Source organism: Cololabis saira, chromosome 2 (genome assembly GCF_033807715.1).
Source record: "Cololabis saira isolate AMF1-May2022 chromosome 2, fColSai1.1, whole genome shotgun sequence".
NCBI classification, from domain to species: domain Eukaryota; kingdom Metazoa; phylum Chordata; class Actinopteri; order Beloniformes; family Belonidae; genus Cololabis; species Cololabis saira.
Window position 1 is genome coordinate 5,216,820 of NC_084588.1, and position 26,700 is coordinate 5,243,519.

Sequence of the window (26,700 nt, forward strand, 5' to 3'; positions counted from 1 at the left end):
ACTTTAATAACTGTTCAATACAGTGATATAATACTCAATTATATGTATATATAAATATAGTCAAAATCAAAGAAATCAAACAAAATAAAACAAAACAAACACCCAGCATTAAGTTATGCTACTATATGTACTAATAGAAGTAATTATAATGTATAGTATTACATTATCATTACTTTACTATAATACTACAATATAATACAGAACAATAGACAGCAATGGTATAACAATATACTTGAATAACTATATAAGAGTAGATATGCTATATATACTGGTTCATATATTTACCCCCAATTATATACATAAACATTACTATAAATCTATATATCGACATATAACTATAAATCAATACACAAATACTGTACCTATAATACAACTCAATATATCCATATAAATACCTGCATATAACATACCTATATACATCTATTATCTACATATATTAATAAATATACATATCTACATGTTTATTCACATCTGTATTTTGAATAGAATGTTTCTTTGTATCTTATTTTAAATGGTGATATGTTTTGACTTTGTTTTAGCTCCATGTTCAGGCTGCTCCACAGTTCCACTCCGCAGGTCGACATGCAGAAGCTCTTCAGTGTTTCTGTTGAGAACTTTAAAATTATTCTGACCCCTGAAGTTGTTCCTCCCTCTCTTTCAAAAAATATCCCTGTATACGTCCCGCTAATGAATTATTCTTTGCTGTTGCTATTCTGAGTCTGATTCTGATCTGAATCAATTATCCAAGTCAGTCACAATCAACACCAGGATCAGATTCAGGATCAGGATCAGAGCCGTGTTAATCCTGACCTGGATCCTAGAGGAACTGTGAGTTTCTGACCCTGGTGTTGACTTTAGCCGTGTGTCTGATCCTGATCCCCAGTTTCACGCATGAGCCACGTCAACCTGATTCTGAGCCTTCTGTTTCCATCACAGGAGAAGTGACGTACTGCTAGATGCATTTACATTTTTATATATATATATATATATATATATATATATATATATATATATATATACAAAAATTGTCTTTTATTTAAAAGACACAAAACACCAAACAATGCTGTGCGTTTGCCGTATTGTTACAGTTTGTAAAGCTTTATAACTGTTTAAGTTTTAAAGAGAAAGCCAGACCAACCATTTTCCACAAACTGAACTAAAAGTAAATGTCAGGTTTGCATTATGCATCTTCAGTTTCATACAAGTACAAATATTTAGCCACAAACTGAATAGTTTCTCTCATGTATGATCTGACTTTTTTCTTTTCCAGAAATTCAACAACTAAAATTAAATAAATAAATAAAAGTAAATAAATACATACAATTTTACATCATAAAAAAGATTGATTCATGCTCACCTTATAAGTGTAAGAGGAGATTTATTTTTGTTAAGAAGGTTATTTTGGTCATTCAGGGTTCATTATTTTATAAATATATTCTTTATATTCTGATGTAAATCAGGGACTATAATGACACTAGTCAGTTTATCTGTAGTGATTAGTCTGTTTTAGATTGGGCGGAGTGATACGCCACAGTACGGCACTAGGTGCTGTGTTGATGTTCTAAAATCCTACACTGTTGAGGGACATTAAAGTACACTGGAACTCAGCAGAAGTTTCCCCGTGTTTATCCTACTCACCACCCCAAAAAGGTTTAATTTAATAAGGTAAGGCTTAACTCTACACCAGCCTTACATTAGTAAAAGTTCAGAGCTCAAAACCTGCAAGAGTCCCGTGATCGGGACCAAAACGGTACGGAGGAAGATTTTGGTCCGCGGGTCGAGGCGCGGTCGTCACGTGATCCCACTGCACCAATACGCTGCGCGTTGCTAGTCAACACAATAGATTAATATTAATAATCCAATATCGCGATACAGTTTGTCACCTCCACGACATGTATCTTGACGTTTTTGTATCGCGACATTTCGTGGCACGATATATTCTTACACCCCTCATATCTATATATATATATATATATATATATATATATATATATATATATATATATATATATACCTCTTAATCCAGTTTCTGCTCCTGATCTTAATCCTGACGGTGATCTCTTTGTGATCAGCCCGTCCCAGATAATGACTGTCCTCCTGCAGCTGAACCTCTCCCTGTTTCTCACCGGGATCCTGATTCTGATCTTCCCCACATCTTCAAACTGAACTTGCTGATCCTAAACCTGATCCTAAACCTGATCCTGGCTCCGACTCCTGACCTTCTTTTCAAACTTGATTCTCAATCTATAGTTCAGATTTATTCTTCATTCAGTGTAAACAGCGTTAGAGCGACTGTTCCTCCGTCTGACGGTGTCCCTTGTCGTGTGTGCAGGTGAACTACTTTAACGAGATCCATGCGGTGTGGGAGCCGCTGATTGAACGGGTGGACGGAGGCCGACGCCGGTGGAACCTGGAGCTGGAGGTGACGACGGCAGCTCCACGTGATATAACTGTGCTCTGCATTATCTACCACGTAGAGCTCCCAATCCCCTCTGGAAAATACATCTACCTGAAAACCACCACACACATGTACGGAAGAGTATTAGGGCCAGGCAGGAGAAAAATAAAAATAATATCTTAGAGGAGGAAGATTTTTTTTTTCATTATGCACTTCGAGAAAATAGTTGAAATGTGGAAAAATGGCGAAATGTTAAGGAAAAAAGTCGATTATTCTCAAAATTTCCACTTTATTCAAGAAATTTCCACTTTTCGACATTAATCTGGACATTTCAACTTTTTTCTCGCAGGGCACAATAAAAAAAAATCTTCCCCTCTCAAATATTTGTTCTCCTGCATGGCCCTATTACTATGTACACATGCAACGAGCAGCAAGGCTAAAAAGAAAATAAACAAAAAAACTACAACAAAGTTATAAAATAAAACAAAATAGCTGTCGTCAAACACAGATAGTCGTGTTCTTTTTGATTCAAAGAAAAAAAATACGACAATGATACTAAAAAGAGAGAGAGAAAAAAAGAAAACGCACCTAACTTAACAATTATCATGATATTTCTTCATCAAACTGGCTTTTATTTTTCTTTTTAATGTAATGTTTGATTTGCATTCTTTGGCTTCTGTATCCAGATTGTTGCATAAACTGATACCTTTTACAGAGACCACTTTATATATGTTAAAGCAACAAAAAACGTGTTTTTCATAATAGGTCCCCTTTAAGAGTACGCTTAAATAACACATAAAATGAAATAAAATGATAAGAAAAAAGGTAAAATAATAAAAACCACAAGTTGTTAAAAAGTAAGGGAAGTAGAGTACAGCAGGTAAGTATTTAATTTAAGAGTACTGTATATAGATAACTGTATGAAATCCTCTCTGACCTTCCTCCATGTATGCTGAGCTCTGCTCTGCTCCGGCCCTGCAGGTGAAGAACAACCCAGTCATGGACAAGAGTCCGGTTCATGGAGACGACTTCCTGCTCCTCCCTGAACCTCGCACCTCCATCAACATCTGCTCCAAGGACACCATGAACATCACCGTCTCCAAGTGCTGTCTCAATGTGTTCCACAACCTCACCAAGGTAACACCCCCCCCAGGAGGATGGATGGAGACGACCTGCTCCAGCAGAGGGCGCCCTCCGTTTACATTCATCACCCGCTTCATTCAAATCACATCAGTTTGTATAATACAACGGAGTATTAAAGGTATTCTCCCTGATGTGGAAGAGCTAGCAAGAATTTTGAAAGAGGCACCTCTAAGCCCCGCCCATTCGGTCCGAATGATACGGATTGGTCCAGGTCCAGGAAGGGAAAGAACCAATCAGATGCCTTCATTTTAAATCACGCCCCCCCGCCCTGTCCCATGCGCGCACTCGCTTCCAGCCCGCCGTGTCCACTTCCTACGGGTCCTCCTGGGCTCACAGTGTCCCAGTGTAACCCCCTCCCTCCCCTCTGCCACGGACCCCCAGTAGTTATTTCCAGAGCGGGTCGGTCCCGCTGTGTGTGTGAGAGCGGGGAGCAGAGCCGTTAGCCGTCCGGGCTGCTGCTGCAGGACTCTCTGCCCAGCAGCAGCTCCTGCAGCAGCAGCCCGCGGGGGCACGAAGAGCCGCAGCAGCCGTGAAGAGCCGCAGCAGCTCCGGCTCGGAAGCAGTATGGGGGTCCGTGGGAATGTAGGCGTCTCCATCACGGCGAGAGCGGAGAGTGCCGGTGCGGCTGGCGGAGCGCTGCGGTGCCGTGCAGGCTCTGTTGTCACAGCTACGCCGTAGGGTACGCCGTAGGGTACGCCGTAGGGTACGCCGTAGGGTACGCCGTAGGGTACGCCGTAGGGTATGCCGTAGGGTACGCCGTAGGGTATGCCGTAGGGTACGCCGTAGGGTACGCCGTAGCCTACGGCGTAGCATTGGCTCTAGAGCCTGCACGGCACCGCAGCGCTCCGCCAGCCGCACCGGCACTCTCCGGGATGGAGACGCCGGTGGGCAGGATGCACGTTTGGGTGGGCACAGCCCCCCCCCCTACCCCCCCTAAAACCGGCCTCGCTTACAGGTGAATGAGACATGGGGTAGTTTTGCTGTAAATGTGCTGTCCAAAATGTTTAATAATCGTATGCGTGTTCGTGTTTGTGGGGGCAAGGCTTTGGACGGAGCGCTCGTGGGTGGGGGCGGGGGGGGGCGGGGCTTAGAGGAGGCGCCACTTTCAAATCTTGCTAGCTCTCAGAAGTTGCATAGAATAACTTTAAGGCCAAACTAAGACAAAAAAAAATTGGAAATTACGAATAAAGTAATAAAGTCATAATATAATGAGAATAAAGTCGTAAAATTATGAAAATAAAGCTATAATGTTGCGAGAATAAAGTCGTTATAGAATAAAGTCGTAACATTACGAGAATAAAGTCGTAATTTATGAGAATAAAGTCGTAATATTATGAGAATAAAGTCATAATATTATGAGAATATAATTTATGATATCTCTAACAGGAAGAGCAGTCTTCTCCCTGTGTTAAAATGAAGAATATTGGGCATCTTGTGAAGTTATATTTATATATTTATTTTTTTATTTATTTTTTTTTTTTCCTTTTTTTTTTTTTTTTTTTTTTTTTTACCTTGTCTGCACACATATTATTGATTGATACCATGACGGTAGAAACCAAAAGTGTATATATGTGCATTATTACTATATGTAATATATACATATATATACGCACACATATGCGTACACATACATAAATATACACATACAAACCCAGTGTTTTTTTTTTTTTTTTTTTTTTTTTTTTATTTTTTTTTGGGGGGGGGGAGGGGGTGGGGGGGGAGGGGGGTGACGACATCCACTGCCAACCCAGGAAGCAGGAACACACGGAGACACACGCCAAGCACCGGAAATCCGCAACAAAAAACCACAAACAAAGCACGAAACCGGCACGGAGCCAACCAAAACACAAACAGCAATCGACCCAAATCTCGAGATCTGATCGCAGTCTGAGCTAAGCTATCGCTACCGCTACCTAAACCCAAAAACCAGAGTCAGCATGCAGGTGAACAAGCCAGTGTGTATGTCTATGTGTGTGTGTGTGTATGTATATGATCATGCGTGTGTGCGTGTGTGTGTGTGTGTGTGTGTGTGTGTGTGTGTGTGTGTGTGTGTGCATGTGACTAAATGACTATATGTGTGTATGTGTGTGTGTGTGTGTGTGTGTGTGTGTGTGTGTGTGTGTGTGTGTGTGTGTGTGTGTGTGTGTGTGTGTAATAAACCAAACAAAGCTCCACCTGAAGTGTATCTATAGTGGGGGAGGGGGGGGGAGCGACCCCGCCACCCGCGAGACCAGAGGCCGACAAGGAAGAGCCCGGAACCCAGGCCACCGGCAAACCCCACAGAGGGGAGAAGTAGGAGGGAGGCAACCCACCGCCTGCGAGGCCCCCCCCCCGCCCGGCGGCGGCCGAGGGGGCCCGCGGGCGGGGCCCCCACGGCGCGGAAAGAAGCAGCCAGGGATCCCGCGGCGGCGGACCGCGACCCAGGCAATCCCCGGCCACCCGGTCCGGGCCGGACACGCGGCCAGGAGGCCCTCACCCTTCAGGCCAACGACCCCCACCCGGCAGGGGGCCAGCCTGCCCGGAGAGACAGAGCCGCCCCGGCCGCCGACGCGGGCAGGCGCACCAGTCCCCCACGAAAGTGGCCCTCCAAGACCAGAGGGGCGCCCCGCCGTAGAGGCAGCGGGGGGGACCGGAGACGGGCCCGGAGAGAGGGAACCCCCCAACAAGGCGACACCCGCGCAGGCCCGACAACGGAGGGCCCCAGACCCAGGCATCCCATTCATTCATCCATTCACCTATCCGATACCTATACTAATAATAATATAATATACTATACATAATAATAATAATAATAATACTAATAATAATAATAATAATAATAACCATCTTTGTATAATATAATATTGATAAATTATTAAGTTTTTGAGGCTCAAATCCTCCATGGCAGGACCCTTCCATACCGCATTCTCACCGACACAGACATACAATCACGCACCGTTTCCCCCTCCCCGGGGGGGTCCAGCACCGCCAGAAGGCACCCCAGGCTGCACGGCGGGCCCCGCCAGGCCCGGGTAACCCGACCCACCCGTCCGAGGCCCAGGCCGGTGAGGGAACGCGGGTGATGTGGGACCCCCTCCCGCCCCTTGTGTTGAGTGCATGTGATTAATGCCATAAAAACAGGGAGGAGGGAGGGCCAAGTATCGATTGACACCGACCCCCCCCCCCTCCCGAACTACGTGTCCTTGTCAAGTGTATTTATAAAGTGTTGAATGTGCAGTGTCTAGTTTGCTGTTAAAACCGTGAGGCGGGGAGTGCCGGGCCACGCGGGACAGTGCCCCCCACGACCCGGACCCCCCGCCTTTCGCCTATGTGCGTATGAATCGTGTAGGGGGGGCAAGAGGGGGAGCGGAGGCCGAAGCCAGGAGGCAGGACCAGCAAAGCCGGCCCTGATAAGACACCCGCGTCCCCCCACCGGCCATCCAGTAGACGGGGGCCGGCCCCCCGAGCCGGGCCAGGGCCCCACCGTACCTCCACGGGCGCCCCCGGAGCCGCCGGAGCCCCCAGACGGAGGGGGAAACGGTCCAACATCCTCCCATTCATACTGACAACATAAGACATAGATACCTGGGAATGGCGCCACCCCCGCCGCCGCGCCCGCCCGTGCACCCCCCGGTCAGGGGAGGCCCGATCTCCGGACCCGGCCCCACCCCCCCCCCGAGGCCACCCCGGCGGACACCCCAAGGGTCACGGAGTCCCCACATCCGCAGGGGCACTTGGCCCCCGCCCAGCGACGGAGGACCAAGGCAGCAATGCCCCCCCAGCGCAGACAGCCACCCCCCACCCAGGCAGGACCGGGCCCTCCGGGTGGGACCCCCACGTCCACGGCCCAGCCCCCCCCAGGAGGCCCGGAGACGCCCAAGCCACCGCCCCCCGCCCGAGCCCTCCCCAGCCACCCCCCCCACCGCCATGAGGTACCCCCCCCCACAGGCCCCCAAGGCCCCCACCGGCCAGGGACAGGACCCCGCGGCCCCACCCACCGCCCCCCAGGGGCCACCAGAGGCCCGCGCCCCAGACCCCCCAAGCCGACCCCCAACCCCAAGGGCTACGAGATCACCCCCCCCCGCCCACACTAGGTAACGAGGCCAACAATCGGGGACCACAGAGAGTGCAATTCAGCCGAGTGTTGTTCAGTGGAGGCAGACATTATCTCACTACTAATATGATCTGATAAAAGATTCCTAAAATGGTTAATACATAAACTGGATTTTTGTTTCCAATTTACTAGAATGGTTTTCTTTGCGATACATAAGGCAGTGAGAACCCGGTGTGTCCAATTAGGATCTATTTGAGTGTCTCCCAGGTGACCTAATATACACACCGTGGGGCACACTGGGATTCTGTGGTCGATCCATGTGGATAAATCCTCACAAATCTCCTTCCAGAACCTCTGTACCGGTGTACAGAACCATAAAGCATGCATATAATTATCTGGGGTGTTCTCTGTGCACTGTGAACAGATATTAGAGGTGACAAAGCCCATCTGGAACATCCTTTGTCCAGTATAATGTATTCTATGAAGAACTTTGTACTGTATAAGTTGTAAGTTTGGGTTTTTAGTCATAGTAAACGTATTTAAGCATATTTGTGACCAAGAAAGCTGGTCGGTATTCAGAGAGAGATCCGCCTCCCACTTGGAGATCGGGAGAGAGACTGACTCGTCCAGTTTAGACACTAACCTGTAAAGTTTTGATAACAACTTTAAATTGCTTAGATTTAATAAATCTATTATCTTAGCGGGAAGTTGTAAGTCTAATTGTCTAATTTTGTATGTTTTATTTATTATGGCCTTGAGTTGTTGATACTCTAAAAATTTACTCCTGCTAACTCCGTATTGAACCATAAGTGTATTGAAAGGTACAAACTGTCCTCCTACAATTACGTGCTGTAAATACCGTATTCCTTGATCTCTCCATTGAACGAAGTTAACCATCTTTTTATCATTTTTCACGATGTCTGGGTTGTTCCATATGGGTGTACGGTCACATGGAAAAAGTGAAATTTTAGCTACTTTAAGAAATTCCCACCAAGCTGATAAAGTTGTGCTAATATTAATGCTTTTGAAACATTGATGACGTTTGATACTTTGACTAATAAATGGTAACTCTGAGATTTCTAGTTCGTTGCAAAACACTTGCTCTGAGTCCAGCCATTGACTATCTAAAGGATGATCCTTTGACCATTTTACAATATACTGTAATTTATTGGCAAGGAAGTAATACTGAAAATTAGGTAGCTCTAAACCTCCATATTCTTTAGATTTCTGCAATGTCTTTAAACTAATGCGTGGAGTTTTATTTTTCCACAGAAATTTTGAATTGATATTTATATATTTATAATATATTTAATATTACGACTTTATTCTCAAAATATTACGACTTTATTCTCAGTTTTTTTTTACTAAAAATAAAACATTTTAACTAGAAATAAGACAAATATTCTTGTTAAGATTTTGAGTTTTTGCAGTGTGGTGACGTTTCTGTCTCATAATGTGACGTTCTGAAGTATAAATATCCGTTCCTCTCTGTTTACAAGCAAACGTGAAGATGGAGTTTTTAAAAATCTCCACTTTGGCCGGAGTTTTCAGAAATTATCGGTTTTGGGGACTTTGAGTTTCGTTTTCGTTTAAACGAACGGCCAAAACGCATGAAAACACCACCGTTTTTGCTCCGTGTAAACGGGGCCTGAGTCCTGAACCCTGTGGAACACGACGACTAACTGGTGAGAAAGACTTCTCAGTTCAGTCAGCGTGTTTTCTTTTTTTTGTTTTCCAGGCATTCTCAGAGGGCACTGCCTCAGCGTTTGACCACACCCTGAAGGAGAAGGCCCCCTTCACCATCAGAAACGCTCTGGGAATCCCCCTGATCCTGCAGCACGGCGCCACCCTGAGGCCGGCGGGGGCCGCGGCTCCGGGGAAACTCCACGAGCTGGCGGTGGATCAGAGCATGGACCTGGAGCACGTCACCTTTGACCCGCTGCGCAGGGGAAAGCTGTCGGCTCTGCAGCGGCAGGAGAGCTGCCTCTTCAACCTCACCATCGGTCAGGAGTCCTGCCCGTCTTTCTGTTGGGGCCAGGCCCAATCCCCCCCTAGTCCTACTTTTCAGCCCTACTCCTAAATTTTGCGTGTTCCCGTAAGGGAATGTGGTGTCCCAATTCCTCTTTGCATGTAGGGCTAGTGGACATAACGAGGGCTAGTGTGTATCAATCTAGCCCTTCACAGCGAGGGATTTCAGATGCTGACTCACCGACCGAGGGCTAGAGAAAATTTCCCAGAATGCTTTACGTCATCATTTGCAGACTGAATCAAACAAAAAAACATGGCGGACATTTCAAAATTTTAGTGAATAAAATCAATATTTTGAGTTAGTTTCTGCATAAAATTGTGTTTTGATTACATTTCTAGCGAGAAATATATACAGGACTGTCTCAGAAAATTTGAATATTGTGATTTTCTGTAATGCAATTAAAAAAACAAAAATGTCATACATTCTGGATTCATTACAAATCAACTGAAATATTGCAATCCTTTTATTATTTTAATATTGCTGATCATGGCTTACAGCTTAAGAAAACTCAAATTTCCTATCTAAAAAAAATAGAATATTCTTGGAATCTTAATCTTAAACTGTAAGCCATAATCAGAAATATTAAAATAATAAAAGGCTTGCAATATTTCAGTTGATTTGTAATGAATCCAGAATGTATGACATTTTTGTTTTTTTAATTGCATTACAGAAAATAAAGAACTTTATCACAATACTCTAATTTTCTGAGACAGTCCTGTATTTTACTTTCATAATATTCACTCAGTGAATGTACATAATCACTCGCTTGGTCGTTGTTGCGTTGTATCTTCAGATCTCGCTAGAATAAAGGCTGATTTATGGTTCCGTGTTACACCAACGCAGAACCTACGTGTGTCGATTTAACGCGGAACCATCAATCAGCTCCCGAGCCGGCAGCTCTTCTCATCTCCAAAAACATGGGAGCAAATTTCTTAACAGGCGTTATTTGGATAAACTGAGCCCAGGTTGGGGATCTTAACGGTTACTTTTACGCCTGAAAAATATTAAAACTTAATAAATAAAGTGGCATATTAACAGCGCTACAGCTGAAATTAAAACAGCTTTTATCTCTGGGCTTCCTGATATGGTGTGACGTTTGTGCAAACGTAACTACGCAGTCGCTTACGTACCCGAACGTAAACCACGCAGTGACGTAGCAAGTGGTGTCCCAATCCCTAGGGAACATTACAAGGCCCTACGCCTGTGGCTTCATTTTTAGGGCTAGTGGTAGAAAGTAGGGGGGGGGATTGGGATTGGCCCTTGGACTCTGCGTTCCTGAGAGAGATGCAGTCTGGGATTGACATATATCTGCATCCACAGTGCCTTCCGGATACAGTGAGATGTCCAACATCGCGGTGGACAAACCCGGCCGTCGCCTCTACAACATCCGCGGGCCGATGCTGCAGGAAGCCGTAGCCGTGCTGCTGCAGATCGACGCCGCCGAGGGCAACAAAGTCATCACCATCCGCTCCCCCCTGCAGGTCAGAGGACCACAGACACACGGAGTTTCAGATCAAAACAACCACAGTCATATTTGTCTGGCCCAAGACCACTTGTGCATCATACATTTGTTTCTTAGAAGCCCCTATAGGACATGTTTCTGTCTTAAACTGCTCCTAACATTTGTTGTTGCTTTTTCAGATTCAGAATCACTTCTCCGTGCCGTTCACCATCCTGAGATACTGTCCAGCTTCCAGAAGTCTGCAGAAAATTGGAGAGGCGGAACCAGAAAAAGAGTTTCATGTCACCTTAGATGCTTACAGGTATCATTTGTTTATTTGTTTATTTATTAGGATCCCCATTAGCAATCCCTCCATGCATATAAGCCGCATCCGCTCTATTTAAAAAAAAAAAAAAAAAAAGATATTTAGCCGCATATATTTATGTTGTTAGATTAGATATTTACTACATGTACAGAAGGATTTTGAACTGTAAATGATGTACATGTTTTTATCTAAATAGATCCTTTCCTAACAGTGTCTTTTAACACGGCAGCAACTTTGCTGATTAAAACGGGACAGAACCAAGAGAAAATAACCGCTATTTATCTATTTATCTGTTTGAAATCTGCTTCTACTTCTATCTGCTAAAGAAAAGTAGCCTATTCTTGTTTGCATTTATTTTGTCTTAGTTTTGATTCTAATTCCGGTTAAAGCGCCCCGAGCGGTGGAAGAAAAATCCACAGAATAGAAATAGAAAACTTTTGTATAAGCCGCATGGTTTAAAACCTATGAAAAAAGTAGCGGCTTATAGTCCAGAAAATACGGTATTTCTTTTCCAGCTGGACTGATTAGATGACTGGTTCCGCTGTATTTGTTCAGTTTTGCGTCAGCTCTGAGTTGAGGGTTTGTCCTGTCGTCCTCCAGGTGTCAGCTGTTTGTGCGTCCGGCGGGCCGTCTGGACGGCCGCTACGCTCCGTCCTCCGCCTGCGTGGCCTGGAAGGAGCAGGTGCACCGCAGCTCCGAGGTGCGCTCGCTGCTGCAGTGTCCGGCGTCCGACAGCGCTCTGCTGCCGCTGATGGTCGGCACGCTGGCCGTCCCCGACGACCTGCGACACATCGCCAGCCACGGCGAGGAGGACTGGGACCCCGCCTACGTCATCCACCTCCACCCGGTGGCCACGCTGCACAACCTGCTGCCCTACACGGTCCGCTACATGATGGAGGTACAGCCGCTGCCAAAACACCCGGGGTTCATCCAAACATGGGCCATTGGATATTATATATATAAACTTTATTTGCAGACACTGGGTCCAGAATACAAAACGAGATACAAAGACAGAGAAAGAGATTCACTTGTGCCGTTCAAATTAGTTAAAAACATACAAACATTTCCTCCAGTGTTTCCAGAAACAGGAGGAGAACCTTGTATCGCTCTGTGTCGTCTGTTAAGGCCATAATTAAAACGTTTTTTGACTCCTTCAGTCTACACATAAATCTAAACATAAAATTCCTCAGTACAGCATGGAAAGTGGGAACATCACTGGTCACAAACATTTCACTTGCACTTGTCCATCTAGGGAGTTTTAGAAAAATTCTAAAAGCATCGTTGTATGCCACCTGTAGCTTTTTTATTTTAGCGCTGGTATAATGGCAGCACAAGTGAGCGGTGTATAGCGGAGTGCAATATGTTTTAAACAGTGCTGTTTTAACATTATCTGTACACATGTGAACCTTACTTGCAGCATATTGGCTTGGCCATATAGTTTACAGCACTGACGCTGCAAATCATCATCGTCACTGAAATCATCCCTGATTATGTGGCCCAGGTATTTAAACTTCTTTACAACCTCTAATATTTCTCCTGCCAAAGAAAAAGAGGGAAAGGTAAGCTTCAGATCGTCCTTAGTTTTGCAGATCATAACAACACTCTTTTTAGAATTGAACAATATATCAAATGAAAAACCATATTTAGTACAGACCCGTAGTAGCTTCTGTAGGCCAGCACTGTACGGAGACAGTACGACTAGATCATCTGCGTAGATCATATGATTGATAAGGTTTTCCCCCACCATGCAAACCTGTTTTACACTCATTGAACTGTTTAGATAAATCATCCATGTATAAATTAAATAATAAAGGCGATAACCCCCCCCCTCCTTCCCCACCTAGCCTGCATAGTTTGGTGAGAATACCAAAACAGTAGGATCCTTATAAGATATGAGGGGACACCTCTCTCTTGTAGTTTTAAGAACAGTTTACCGTGGTGAATACGATCAAAGGCACGTGAGGCATCCAGAAAATACATAAATATTGTACTATTATGACTTCTGTACTGGCTGACAATTTCCTTAAGTGGATGGATGAACTACCAAGCCTGGAAATTGGTTGGAATACACCCACCCTACATCTGGTTCCCCAATTTAGCTTTTTATGATGCTAACTAACGCAAAAGATATTAATTCTGAGCAAATTTCTCCAGCCGTCCTTGTATGTTGTGTTGCAAACTGGTATAGCATGAGCTAGCTGTTTTAGCTCAGCCTGTGTTAGCCTACGATGCTAATTAACATTGATTACATTGTTTAATCCAATTGTTCATCCAACTTCATATCCAATGTCAATGACTACGTTAAGATAAGCGTTTAGCTTAGCTTATCACTCATTAGGCTATGGTCATATGATGTTACCTTACAATCATTCTGAGCTAATCTGTCTGCTCATCCTTGTTTCTGATGTGGCTCACTGAGTTAGCACCAGCTAGCTCTTTTAGCATAACTTGAGGCTCATTATTAGCTTTCCTTTGAGTTTGATTAGATCGTTCCATCCGTTTTCTTTTCGTACATGTTTATATAGTGAGCCTGAGACTCCTGGGTCCATGAGTCAGAGACGTACTAAACTCCCCCACGGCCCCAGGTCCTGGTGGGGTAGTAGAGGTCCTGGTTTAGACCATAGACATATCTACGTAGACGCCCCATCGAGCGCGGAGCCGTACGTCAACGTCGCCGCCATATTGGATGTTCAAGACTGCGCTGTAAACTAATACTAGTAAATGGACTTATTTTCATAAAGCTCCTTTCTACAAAGAAATTTACGTTTTACGTCTCATTTATTCATTCACACACGCACTAAAATACTTTAGAAACAGTTAGGTACCAAATATAATATATTTAAATATAATACATTTAATTCATGTTCTATCAGCTATAGAGAACAAGGTAGTGCCGAAAAACAATATATAACCCTCTTCACAAAAATAAGAAAAATAGAGAAACAAATTTTCTCATCAACAAAGCATATTTTACATAAACATATTTTACATTTTTCAAGTAAGAAAATAACATATTTGAATAATTTTTCAGATTTTTTCAGTTATTTTATTGTCTGAAAAATGGTTCAAATATGTTATTTTGTTATTTCAAAAATTTTAAATTTGTTTTGTTAATGAGAAAATATGTTTCTCTATTTTTCTTATTTTTGTGAGGGGATACATGTATGTATATATATATATATTGTTTTTCGGCACTACCTTGTTCTCTATAGCTGATATAACATGAATTACTCCTATGTGGGATCAATAAAGTTCTTATTTTTGCCATCTGAGAAAATTAAATATATTATATTTGTTGCCTAACTGTTTCCCAAGTAAGTCAGACTTGTTCCCAGTGCATGTTGGACTCCGGCAGGGCTGCCCTTTGTCACCGGTCCTGTTCATAATTTTTATGGACAGGATTTCTAGGCGCAGCCAGGGGCCGGAGGGAATCTGGTTTGGGAACCACAGGATTTCGTCTCTGCTCTTTGCAGATGATGTTGTCCTTTTGGCTTCATCGGACCGGGACCTTCAGCATGTGCTGGGGCGGTTTGAGGCCGAGTGCGACGCGGCAGGGATGAGAATCAGCACCTCCAAAACCGAGGCCATGGTTCTCCACCGGGAAAGGGTGGCATGCCTTCTCCGGGTGGGTGGAGAAGTCCTGCCTCAGGTGGAGGAGTTCAAGTATCTCGGGATCTTGTTCACGAGTGAGGGAACGATGGAGCGTGAGATTGACAGGCGGATCGGTGCAGCTTCCGCAGTTATGCGGCCGGTGTACCGGACCGCCGTGGTGAAGAAGGAGCTGAGTCGAAAGGCGAAGCTCTCGATTTACCGGTCAATCTACACACCTACCCTCACCTATGGTCATGAACTTTGGGTAGTGACCGAAAGGACAAGATCGCGGATACAAGCGGCCGAGATGAGTTTCCTCCGCAGGGTGGCTGGACGCTCCCTTAGAGATGAGTTTCCTCCGCAGGGTGGCTGGACGCTCCCTTAGAGATGAGTTTCCTCCGCAGGGTGGCTGGACGCTCCCTTAGAGATGAGTTTCCTCCGCAGGGTGGCTGGACGCTCCCTTAGAGATGAGTTTCCTCCGCAGGGTGGCTGGACGCTCCCTTAGAGATGAGTTTCCTCCGCAGGGTGGCTGGACGCTCCCTTAGAGATGAGTTTCCTCCGCAGGGTGGCTGGACGCTCCCTTAGAGATGAGTTTCCTCCGCAGGGTGGCTGGACGCTCCCTTAGAGATAGGGTGAGGAGTTTGGTCACGCGGGAGGAGCTCGGAGTCGAGCCGCTACTCCTTCACATTGAGAGGAGTCAGCTGAGGTGGCTTGGGCATCTGTACCGGATGCCTCCTCGACGCCTCCCTAGGGAGGTGTTCCAGGCATGTCCCTCCTCCCTAGGGAGGTGTTTCAGGCATGTCCCTCCTCCCTAAGGAGGTGTTCCAGGCATGTCCCTCCTCCCTAGGGAGGTGTTCCAGGCATGTCCCTCCTCCTTAGGGAGGTGTTCCAGGCATGTCCCACCGGGAGGAGACCCCGGGGAAGACCCAGGACACGCTGGAGAGACTATGTCTCTCGGCTGGCCTGGGAACGCCTCAGACTCCCCCCGGAGGAGCTGGAGGAAGTTTCTGGGGTGAAGGAAGTCTGGGCGTCTCTGCTGAGGCTGCTGCCCCCGCAACCCGGGAATGGATAAGCGGAAGAAGATGGATGGATGGATGGATGGATGGATGGATCTTTGGTGCCTAACTGTTTCCCAAGTATATTAGTGCGTGTGTGAATGAATAAATGAGACGTAAAACGTACATTTCTTTGTAGAAAGGTGCTTTATGAAAATAAGTCCATTTACTTGTATTAGTTTACAGTCTTGCCACATCCAATATGGCGGCGACGTTGACGTATCTCAGCAGCTCCATGGGGCGTCTACGTATATAATGTCTATGGTTTAGACGTCCATCCCAAGAACCCTTGTGATCAACCCTGAACTGCTTTTACTGCACACTATCATGGACCAAACACCCACCTGAGCCAACGTATTTTCAGACGTCTCTTTGCTCCCCCTCCACAGAACTGCCCGGACTGTTACGAGCTTTCAGAAGGAGGATCTTCTGATCTGCTGAACGCTCGTGTTTCAGGGGAGATCGTTTCCTTGGTTCTGATCCGGTATCAGGGCCGTGACTGGCACGGACACTTCAGGATGGAACAGGACATGCCAGAGTTCTGCTCCGTTTGTCTGGTCTGTGAGTCGGACACCAACCTGACGGTGGACATAAGTGTTCACGTGACAAAGAGCGCGAGCCGCCTGCTGCTGTCGCTCTTCAGCCCGTACTGGATCATCAACAAGACACTGCGGGTTCTGCAGTACCAGGCCGAGGACATCAACGTCAAACATCCGTCGGACTACCGAGACGTGGTCCTGTTCTCTTTCAGGAAGAAGAACCTGTTCAGCAAGAGCAAGGTGAGGAAACCTTCAGTCAGGTGATTTCAGTCCAATGGACGTAAATCCATTTGAACATTTCCGAAAGGTTCAGGACATTTTTGGGTAATGTAAGTGTCTGCTGATATTGAACTATTTGAAGTGTTTTAAGGAAGAAAACGTGTTTGTGCGTCTGCTCTGTCTGCGTGTTGTATTTAGTCTCATCATTTTTGTTGACATGTAGATTGTGGATGGGGTTTAATCAGACAGGTATTGCTTGCCAAGTTTTATGAAATACCACAACCAAATCAGTGAATGTGTTCATGTTTATTTTTAAACCATATTTGTTCACATGCACCCTGCAGACAAACTCGTTTTAGATCAGACATCATTGTAAAGATAGACATCAGTAAATATGCAGATGACACCCTGATCAGGTTTCTTTTCCATCAGTGAGTGTTCCTTTGTGCACCGGTTGACACAGACGTCAGGATGTTTGTTGTGACCGTATCAGTGTGCTCTTGCAGATCCAGCTTTGCATCTCCACCAGCTCCTGGTCTGACGGCTTCTCTCTGGACACGGTGGGAAGTTACGGCTGCGTCCGCTGTCCCGCCAGCAACATGGACTACCTGGTGCGTTGAATCAACCCAGATGTGGAGCTGCTGTCAGCTCCTGTGTTGCTTCCTCCGAGCGCCTGGCAGAGGAAATGACAGATCTGTGTCTGTGCATCCAGTTGGGCGTAGGAATCCAGATGAGCAGCTTCAACCTGACTCGGATCGTCACCATGAGTCCTTTCTACACTCTGTTCAACAAGTCAGCGTATGAGCTGGAGGTGGGAGAAGTTACCAGCCAGAGCTCTTACAGGTGGCACTACGTGGCCTCCACCGAGGTGAGGAACACTCATCAATACTTAGATGTGTTGATGTCTCTATTTGAGTTCCTAATGATGGGGGTGCTCCTTTGTTTATTTCTTTATTGTTTATGGTTGGCTTTGTCTTGAACAACAACAAATCACCATCAAATTAAAAGCGTCAAAATATATTAAAAAAAAAGAAAACTAAACAATTTAACAGTCTCATCCAGAAATAAAGAAAAGCAGCAAAATAATGTGTTGGAGAGGGAACAGGAGGAAGCAGAACGCTGATTCACACTGCAAAAACTCAAAATCTTATAAGAACATTTGTCTTATTTCTAGTTAAAATGTCTCATGTTTAGTCAAACAAATCTCATTACACTTAAAACAAGAGTCATCTTTGCCAGAAAAATAACTAATTTGACAATTTTCACCTGTTTCAAGTAGATTTTCACTTAAAATAAGTAGAAAAAAATCTATCTGCCAGCAGAACAAGATTTTTTTGATGTAATGAGAAGATAAATTTTGTTCCACTGGCAGATTTTTCTACTTATTTCAGGTGAGAATTTACTTGAAACCGGTGAAAATTGTCAAATAACAAGTTATTTTTTAGAAATAAGACAAATATTCTTGGTAAGATTTTGAGTTTTTGCAGTGTAGTCCTGTCCCTTCCTCACAATATCATATCATATGCCATAGAAAATATAAAAATAAAATAAAAAAAGAAAGAAAGGACAAAATAATAACAAAAAAATTAATAAATACAACACAAACAATTAATAAACAAAGATCAATGCATAATTAAACTAGCCTCCTACAATATCCTACTTATACAATCCTAATCCTACGATATCCTGAGTGTGGTGAGAGTTTGGTTCCTCTCTGAAAGCTGCTGATGTCGTGGCTGTTGTGTGTTGCAGTGTGTCCCTCTGTGGCCGGAGAAGCCGTCGGGGAAGCTGTGTGTGCGTGTGGTGGGGTCCGAGTCCACCTCCAAGTCTTTCTTCTTCAGCCTCCAGGACAACGGCACGCTGCTGAGGACGGACACGGTGAGTGTGGGGGGGTGACGGAGCCGGGGGGCCAGGGAGCTGGTTCCAGCAGAACTAACCCTGTGGGTCTGCAGTGCGGCGGGATCATCGTGGACGTGGACGTCTCCGACCACTCCACCGTCATCAGCTTCAGCGACTACTACGAGGGAGCAGCCCCGGCGCTGCTGCTCAACCACACGGCCTGGGTCACCATCAGCTACCGCCAGAGGTGAGTGAGGGGACCATGCTGAGCATGTAGGCGCTGGTGGTGTTGTGCAAGTTCATACTTCTCATGAACTAGTTCAACGTTCAGTTCACATAGTTTAAAAATGAACAGTTGACGTTCGTAGTTCACCATTTTCACTTTGAACTAGTTCAAATTCAGTTCATTTTAATATTTTTAGGTGAGAAGTACAAATGAAACGCCCCAAAAGTCGAAATGTCATTAACAGACTTGTGCAGACCTGGATGACAAGCTGATGACGGCCATTAATTAGAATCAGGTGTGATGATGCAAAGAAACATGTAAAACATGCAGGACAGGTGTCCAGAGGACCAGGGTTGGAGATCCTGCTGAATATAATCATGTATTGTCCTAGTGGCGTTTCAACTTTACTCAGGCTGTAAATCTCCAACAATGTAGTCCATTATCAGTTTATCTCCCTGTTGCAGGTAAATCCTCCCCCTGAAGGAGCAGCAGTGACTGGGGTCGTTTGGGGCTGTTGGGTCTTATTGGTCTTTCCTGATCACTTTTTTTTGATTGTCAAGGACTTGCAGATATTTTTTCCTCACACTGGACAGAAGCTTTAATTCCACATGACGTTTCGACCCCAGCGAATGATCGCTGGGGTCCAGGCTCATGAAAGTCCGATCTGCTTTAACGGGACAGAACTGGTATTAGTGGTTTGGGTTATGATCCTCTGTCCTTCCTTCACCCTCTCACAAACCTCTCTACCGTTTCCTCCTCAGCGGTTCGTCGGTGATCCACCAGCTGAAACCCAGCGAAGCTCGGCGCTTCGTTTGGGACGACCCGGCCGTCACCAGAACCCTCAGCTGGAGCTACATGGAACATTCCGGGGAGCTGGACTTGCTAAAGGTCTTTCACCTGCACACCCTCCTGCTCAGGACCTGGCTCGGGTTTGTTGGTGACTTCCTGTCTGCGTCAGGTGTTCATCACCTTCAGCAGCAGGAATGAACCCGCTCACACGTGCCAGGCTGACCTGCCGCATCTAATGACCTCAGTGATAATGATCACTTTCTAAAACACTTTATACATCCCATCTTCTGCTCGTCTTGACTCTCAAAGGTCCAAACTTGCCTTCAATTGTCATAAGTGTTCAAGCTGTCTATCATTTTTAGATGATATGATTGTTTAAAGGGGACCTATTATGACAAACACGTTTTTTCAGGCTTTACCATATATAAAGTGGTCTCCCCTCAGCCTGCCAACTCAGAGGAGGAAAGCAACAAAATTCTGCAGTGTCTGTACAGCCGCCCGGATGATCCGCCAAAATGTTGAGAAAAAAGTTGAAATTTTGAGAAAAAGTCAAAATGTCGAGAAAAAAGTCAAAATGTCGAGAAAAAAGTCGAAATGGCGAGGAAAAAAGTCGAAATGTCGAGAAAAAAAGTAGAAATGTCGAGAAAAAAGTTGAAATGTCGTGAAAAAAAGTTGAAATGTCGAGATTAAAGGGGACCTATTATGAAAAACAGGTTTTCTCTTGCTTTAACATATACAAAGTGGTCTCCCCTCAGCCTGCCAACTCAGAGAAGGAGGAAAGCAACCAAATTCTGCAGTGTCTGTACAGCCGCCCGGATGATCCATCCAGTCTGATGTGGATTTATGAGCCGTTCAGATTCTGCTCCCTTTCGTTACGTAACAAAAATGTGATTTACATCGGTCGTCCTCCGATGCGTGAAACCACGGCCACAACTAACTCTGCTGGCCGGAGCTTCCACCATTTTTTCGTAGCGGTGTATCGCGTCATTCAGGCAGCCAATCAGCACAGAGCCTCATTATCATAGCCCCGCCCACTCAGAATCCTGCATAGATAATGAGGTTAGAGAATGGGAAGATAGACATGGATCAGAGGCTGAATTTCTCATTTATTTAGCAAAAACAATCAAAAGCTTGTTTTTAAGACATTCAAGGCCTGTTTAAAATAGGTATTAGATGCTATAATAGGTCCCCTTTAAGCAATAAATAAAAGTTCAGCTAGGAACTTGAATATACACACTTAAAGCCCTGTCCTACTGTTCTGTCAGTATGTGGTTGCAGACACCAATAGGGGACTGTAGACGTTCAGCTCCTGGGTTTGCCGGGTAAATTCCAGCCCGTCTGTGTGCTTTCAGGATGAGGTGGGCCAGTTCTCCTACGACAACAAGTCCCAGGTTCACTGGGTTTCCTTCCTGGACGGGCGGCAGCGGGTGCTGCTGTTCTCTGAAGACGCCGGCGTGGTGACCAAGGCTCGGCAGGCCGAGGAGCTGGAGCAGTTTCAGCAGGAGGTGAAGGTGTCGCTGCAAAACCTGGGACTGTCACTCGTCAACAACAGAAACCGGCAGGAGATCGCTTACATCGGAATTACCAGGTAACCACGGACAACTGACTAGTATTACCAGGTAACCATGGACAACTGACTAGTATTACCAGGTAACCATGGACAACTAACTAGTATTACCAGGTAACCATGGACAACTGACTAGTATTACCAGGTAACCATGGACAACTTTTCAATTCAATTTTATTTATATAGCGTCTAATACAACAAAAGTTGTCTCTAGGATCTTTCCAGAGACCCAGAACATAAACCCCCGAGCAATTATTACATAAACAATGGCAGGTTTTCTCCCCTAGTTGGAGAAAAACCTTAAGCCAAACAGTGGCAAGAAAAACTCCCCTTTAGGAGGAAAGAAACCTGGACCAGGACCTGGATCATAAGGGGGTAGAAACCTGGACCAGGACCTGGATCATAAGGGGGTAGAAACCTGGACCAGGACCTGGATCATAAGGGGGTAGAAACCTGGACCAGGACCTGGATCATAAGGGGGGACCCTCCTGCTGAAGGCCAGACTGGTGGGTCAGGGACGGCAACAGCACAGCAGGCAGGTGGAAGCAGCAGCGGGATGACCGGGGGTGGGGACCGCAGGCCAGCACGTAGCTCCTGAAGCCCCGGCCCAATCAGCAAATCCCAGGTTAGGTGCAGGGTCGGGGAAAGGTTGAGAAGGGGCAGGGCCAGGGAGAGAAGTCTTGGCGGACAAATCTCTCCCCCGCCTGATCGGGCCGTTACCCTGCCCCCCTCACTCCCACGCTGCAGGTTACGGTGTTGTGCATTCAGAGATGCTCTTCGCCACCGGCAGAGGATGCTGCACCATGTACAAAAGAGAAAAAAGAGAAGAAAAGGCGAGGCCAGCACAAGAAACTACAGGAGCGATGGACAAAAATGATAGCTATGAGATAATTATAATAAATAAAAATGGAAATGGAGAAGAGAGGAAGGGAAGAGGAGAGGACAACTGACTAGTATTACCAGGTGACTAGTAATACCAGGTAATCGTGGACAACTATTTATGCGTCCAAGAGTCTTTTTGGTCGGTCCAGCTCTGATGCATCAGACACATACATTTCATCTACACTAGGTAGGTCCAAGGTAGGGATTCGATTCTGATTCTTAAGATTCAGAATCGATCACCATTCGATTTGATCTGATATTGATTTGTGTTGGTGTTATTAAAACTGTTTTTTGAGCTGTTGCCTGAATGATATGACTGTAAAATAACTAGTGCTATAATAATTTCACAATAATTATTGTGAAATAACTAAGAAAAAAATATCCATTTAAAAAGAAGAAGAAACAAGAAATTGCAACATTCATATGACTGGAACCTGTCAGGTAACTTGGGTGTGTGTCACAGCTCAGGGGTGGTTTGGGAGATGAAGCCAAAGAATCGCTGGAAGCCGTTCAGTCAGAAGACCATCAACCTTCTGGAGAAGACCTACCAGAGTCAGCTGGCCGGGAAGTCCCAGGGGGGCTGGGTCAATCTGGATCCCAACCTGCAGGTCAGTGGTCCACACACACACGTACACCCCTGGAGGAGGGGGAACCCCGGATTCTTCTGTCCTCTGAGCTGAGTGAGAGCTGCTGATGTCCCCGGTTGCCAGGTGAACCTCAGCGGAGCTACCATGAAGATGCGCCAACCCATTTCCTGCCCGGTGAGGAGGAACTTCCTGTCTGGGATCCAGGTGGAGTTCAAGCAGTCGCTGCACCAGCGCAGCCTGAGGGCCCAGCTGCACTGGCTGCAGGTGGACAACCAGCTGCCGGGGGCCATCTTCCCCATCGTCTTCCACCCCGTTCCTCCTCCCAAGTCCATTGCTCTGGACTCAGGTGCAGCCCCGTCTCAGCCGCTTCACCTCCTCCTGGAACTGTCTGTGTGAGGACTTCCTGAAACTCTGCTTTCTGCCTCCACAGAGCCAAAGCCTTTCATCGACGTGTCCATCATCACCAGGTTCAACCAGCACAGCAGCGTCATGCAGTTCAAGTAAGAACCGGAGCGGAAAAACTGTTTCAGAGCCGGGGAACCAGTTGCGAGAGCAGGAGAACCTGCTGTAAGAGCAGGAGAACCCGTTTAAGAGCAGGAGAACCTGCTGTAAGAGCAGGAGAACCTGCTTTAAGAGCAGAAAAACCAGTTGTAAGAGCAGGAGAACCCGTTTCAGAGCAGGAGAACCTGCTGTAAGAGCAGGAGAACCTGCTGTAAGAGCAGGAGAACCCGTTTCAGAGCAGGAGAACCTGCTGTAAGAGCAGGAGAACCCGTTTCAGATCAGGAGAACCTGCTGTAAGAGCAGGAGAACCTGCTGTAAGAGCAGGAGAACCCGTTTCAGATCAGGAGAACCTACTGTAAGAGCAGGAGAACCTGCTGTAAGAGCAGGAGAACCCGTTTAAGAGCAGGAGAACCCGTTTAAGAGCAGGAGAACCTGCTGTAAGAGCAGGAGAACCAGTTGTAAGAGCAGGAGAACCAGTTGTAAGAGCAGGAGAACCCGTTGTAAGAGCAGGAGAACCTGTTGTAAGAGCAGGAGAACCTATCTCAGAGCCGGGGAACCAGTTGAGTGTCCAAAGCTAGTTCCAGCTCAGACTGCCAGTTCCACTCCATCCTCTAACCTGCTGTGGTGTTCTTCAGGTACTTCATGGCTCTGGTGCAGGAGATGGCGGTGAAGCTCGATCAGGGCTTCCTGGCATCCATCCTGGCTCTCTTCACCCCAGCTGTGGACCAGCAGGCTGAAGGACAGAAGGTAGAGAACCCCGGGAAAGTAACGTGAACGTTGACGTAGAACCAATATGTCTAAGGGTTGTTTGTGTTCCAGTCTGGATTGATCAACAGAGATCTGCAGCTCCTGCAGGCTGAGCTGACGGAGGCGTCGCTCTCCGACTCCTCTGGACTCAGCTTCTTCGAGCATTTCCACATCTCTCCCATCAAGGTGAGTCTTCATCTCCCAGTCCTGAGCCCAAAGCCACCCATCCATCCTCAGGTCCAGGGGCCTCATTTATAAAGCTTGCGTGCACACAAAACAGGGCTGAAAGATGCGCAAGCCACCTTATACGCAAAGGTTGGGATTTAAAAAAAAAAAAAACTAACCGAAAAATGTGTGTATCTTTAAGCCAACCCTGACCCTAGCGCACAAACCTTTTGAAGATATGGAGAACTGGCGACGCAGGCGGTGAGGTGGTGAAATGAAGCCAGATTCATGTCATACTTTTAATGCCATCACATATCAGACTTATAGATCCATGTACACCCAAGCCGGTGTTCTGCCGAGGTGTCCTACCTATGTGTACGACGCTTTGGCGGAAGAAAAAAACCCGTCAGACCACGCTTCCACATAGACATCAACATTTATCTATGTGGAAGCGGGATCTGACAGGGTATTTTAATCTGTCAAATCATCCTACCTGCATTTATCTATGTGGACATAGTCTCTCCAGCGTGTCCTCGGTCTTCCCCGGGGTTTCCTCCCGGAGGGACATGCCTGGAACACCTCCCTAGGGAGGAGGGACATGCCTGGAACATCTCCCTAGGGAGGAGGGACATGCCTGGAACACCTCCCTAGGGAGGAGGGACATGCCTGGAACACCTCCCTAGGGAGGCGTCCAGGAGGATCCGGTACAGATGCCCAAGCCACCTCAGCTGACTCCTCTCAATGTGAAGGAGCAGCGGCTCGACTCCGAGCTCCTCCCGGGTGACTGAACTTCTCACCCTATCTCTAAGGGAGCGTCCAGCCACCCTGCGGAGGAGACTCATCTCAGCCGCTTGTATCCACAATCTCGTCTTTTCGGTCACTACCCAAAGTTCATGACCATAGGTGAGGGTAGGTGCGTAGATTGACCGGTAAATCGAGAGCTTCACCTTTCGACTCAGCTCCTTCTTCACCACAACGGTCCGGTACATCGACTGCATAACTGCAGACGCTGCACCAAAGGTGGTTGGTGTTCCAGTCCTGACCAAAGTCTTTGGTTGGGGTTTCAGCTCCACCTCAGCCTGTCTCTGGGCTCCAGCAGCGATGACTCTGGTCAGGAGGCAGCTGCTCTTCAGTCCTTCAATCTCCTGCTGAAGAGCATCGGAGCCACGCTGACGGACGTGGACGACATCATCTTCAAGTGAGTCAGCAGCTGTGTTGCCGTCGTCATAGAAAGAGTTGTTTTCTGTCACATTTCCTGTGTTGAACGTCCGCCCTCCGTCTTTCAGGCTGGCCTTCTTCGAAGTGAAGTGCCAGTTTTACCGCAGAGAGAAGCTGATGTGGGCGGTGTTGCGGCACTACAGCGAGCAGGTAACCGCACCTCCATCAGATGGCAGATCAGCAGAGGCTTCATAGGCTTACTTCACTGTAGTTCTGCCATGTGACTCACTCACATGACTAAGGTTTTTATTAGATACATATACATTTTAAATTTGTTTATCCCTGAAAAATCAGTGTACATGACAATGCTGATTAGAAATGTGTGAAGGTACCTTCTGTTTGAGCCTGCTCTGACGGTCCTGGTATTGTGTTCTGGCTGCAGTTCTTGAAGCAGATGTATGTTCTGGTTCTGGGTCTGGATGTCCTGGGAAACCCGTTTGGACTGATCCGGGGTCTCTCTGAGGGAGTGGAAGCCTTCTTCTACGAGCCGTTCCAGGTAGCCTATCCAGAGAAACGCTCCACAACATTGCCGACAGTCTGGAAGGTTCCGGATCGTCAGAAACCTTCCAGACATTCCAGAAAGGTTCATGACCACCAGGAACCTTCCAAACATTCCAGGACTTCCCCAATGGGCTGGAACATTCCTGACAGTCCAGAAGACTTCACTTTCCTGGCTTTCCCACCAAACATGTGTTGTTGAAACTGCTTCTTGATTTCAGGGAGCAGTTCAAGGTCCAGATGAGTTTGCTGAGGGGTTCGTGATTGGTGTCCGCAGCCTGCTGGGCCACACCGTCGGTAAGAAACGTGGGATCATTTCTGGAACTCATCAGGCGGGTCGGGGTTTTTAACTCTGTTTACTGTGCCTGCAGGCGGTGCTGCTGGTATGGTCTCCAAGATCACGGGCTCGGTGGGTAAAGGCCTTGCAGCCATCACCATGGATAAGGAGTACCAGCAGAAACGAAGAGAGGAGATGAACCGGCCTCCTAGAGACTTTGGAGAGAGTCTGGCCAAAGGAGGAAAAGGCCTGCTAAAGGTTAGAAGGAGGGCCTGCGTGGGAGTGGGGGTGGGGGTCATGTGAACTGGTGCACATTACAGTAACAGTCTGTCTTCCGGCTCTCGGCGAAGGCGGACGCTTTTTCTGCTCCCTCTCCCTCCCTATCTGCCCTGCTGCTGCTTTTTGTCTTGTCTTGTCTTTTAGAACCTCTCTTTTTCACAGCCTCCAAAACTCGGTACAATCATGGAATTGGTTAACTGGTCTCTCAGCACAATTGACCAAATTTTTGCAACGAGAAGTCAGGGGACAAGGGAGCCCTCCTGCCCTGACGGAACATTTTTTGCTGGATACATGATGGACTCATGGAAGCATTGGAGGATCATGTGTCTGTCGATTCTGTCGGTCGAGGATG

The 26,700-nt window shown here is 46.4% G+C and overlaps 1 protein-coding gene across 15 annotated transcripts in view; it reads left to right on the forward strand.

Moving 5' to 3' along the window:
- vps13c (vacuolar protein sorting 13 homolog C) overlaps positions 1 to 26,700 on the forward strand; it is a 112,745-nt gene that overhangs the window by 67,405 nt on the left and 18,640 nt on the right. For all 15 annotated transcript variants that reach the window (XM_061736650.1, XM_061736660.1, XM_061736668.1 and 12 more), the window contains 23 exons: positions 2,333 to 2,422; positions 3,380 to 3,535; positions 9,313 to 9,577; positions 10,924 to 11,084; positions 11,245 to 11,366; positions 11,970 to 12,267; positions 16,405 to 16,794; positions 17,280 to 17,384; positions 17,486 to 17,641; positions 18,526 to 18,651; positions 18,726 to 18,859; positions 19,600 to 19,726; positions 20,980 to 21,215; positions 22,540 to 22,684; positions 22,787 to 23,009; positions 23,094 to 23,163; positions 23,800 to 23,911; positions 23,984 to 24,097; positions 25,144 to 25,274; positions 25,363 to 25,444; positions 25,677 to 25,790; positions 26,014 to 26,089; positions 26,164 to 26,327. In XM_061736650.1, the coding sequence (XP_061592634.1) occupies positions 2,333 to 2,422; positions 3,380 to 3,535; positions 9,313 to 9,577; positions 10,924 to 11,084; positions 11,245 to 11,366; positions 11,970 to 12,267; positions 16,405 to 16,794; positions 17,280 to 17,384; positions 17,486 to 17,641; positions 18,526 to 18,651; positions 18,726 to 18,859; positions 19,600 to 19,726; positions 20,980 to 21,215; positions 22,540 to 22,684; positions 22,787 to 23,009; positions 23,094 to 23,163; positions 23,800 to 23,911; positions 23,984 to 24,097; positions 25,144 to 25,274; positions 25,363 to 25,444; positions 25,677 to 25,790; positions 26,014 to 26,089; positions 26,164 to 26,327 (3,597 nt within the window). The remainder of the gene's footprint in view (positions 1 to 2,332; positions 2,423 to 3,379; positions 3,536 to 9,312; positions 9,578 to 10,923; positions 11,085 to 11,244; positions 11,367 to 11,969; positions 12,268 to 16,404; positions 16,795 to 17,279; positions 17,385 to 17,485; positions 17,642 to 18,525; positions 18,652 to 18,725; positions 18,860 to 19,599; positions 19,727 to 20,979; positions 21,216 to 22,539; positions 22,685 to 22,786; positions 23,010 to 23,093; positions 23,164 to 23,799; positions 23,912 to 23,983; positions 24,098 to 25,143; positions 25,275 to 25,362; positions 25,445 to 25,676; positions 25,791 to 26,013; positions 26,090 to 26,163; positions 26,328 to 26,700) is intronic.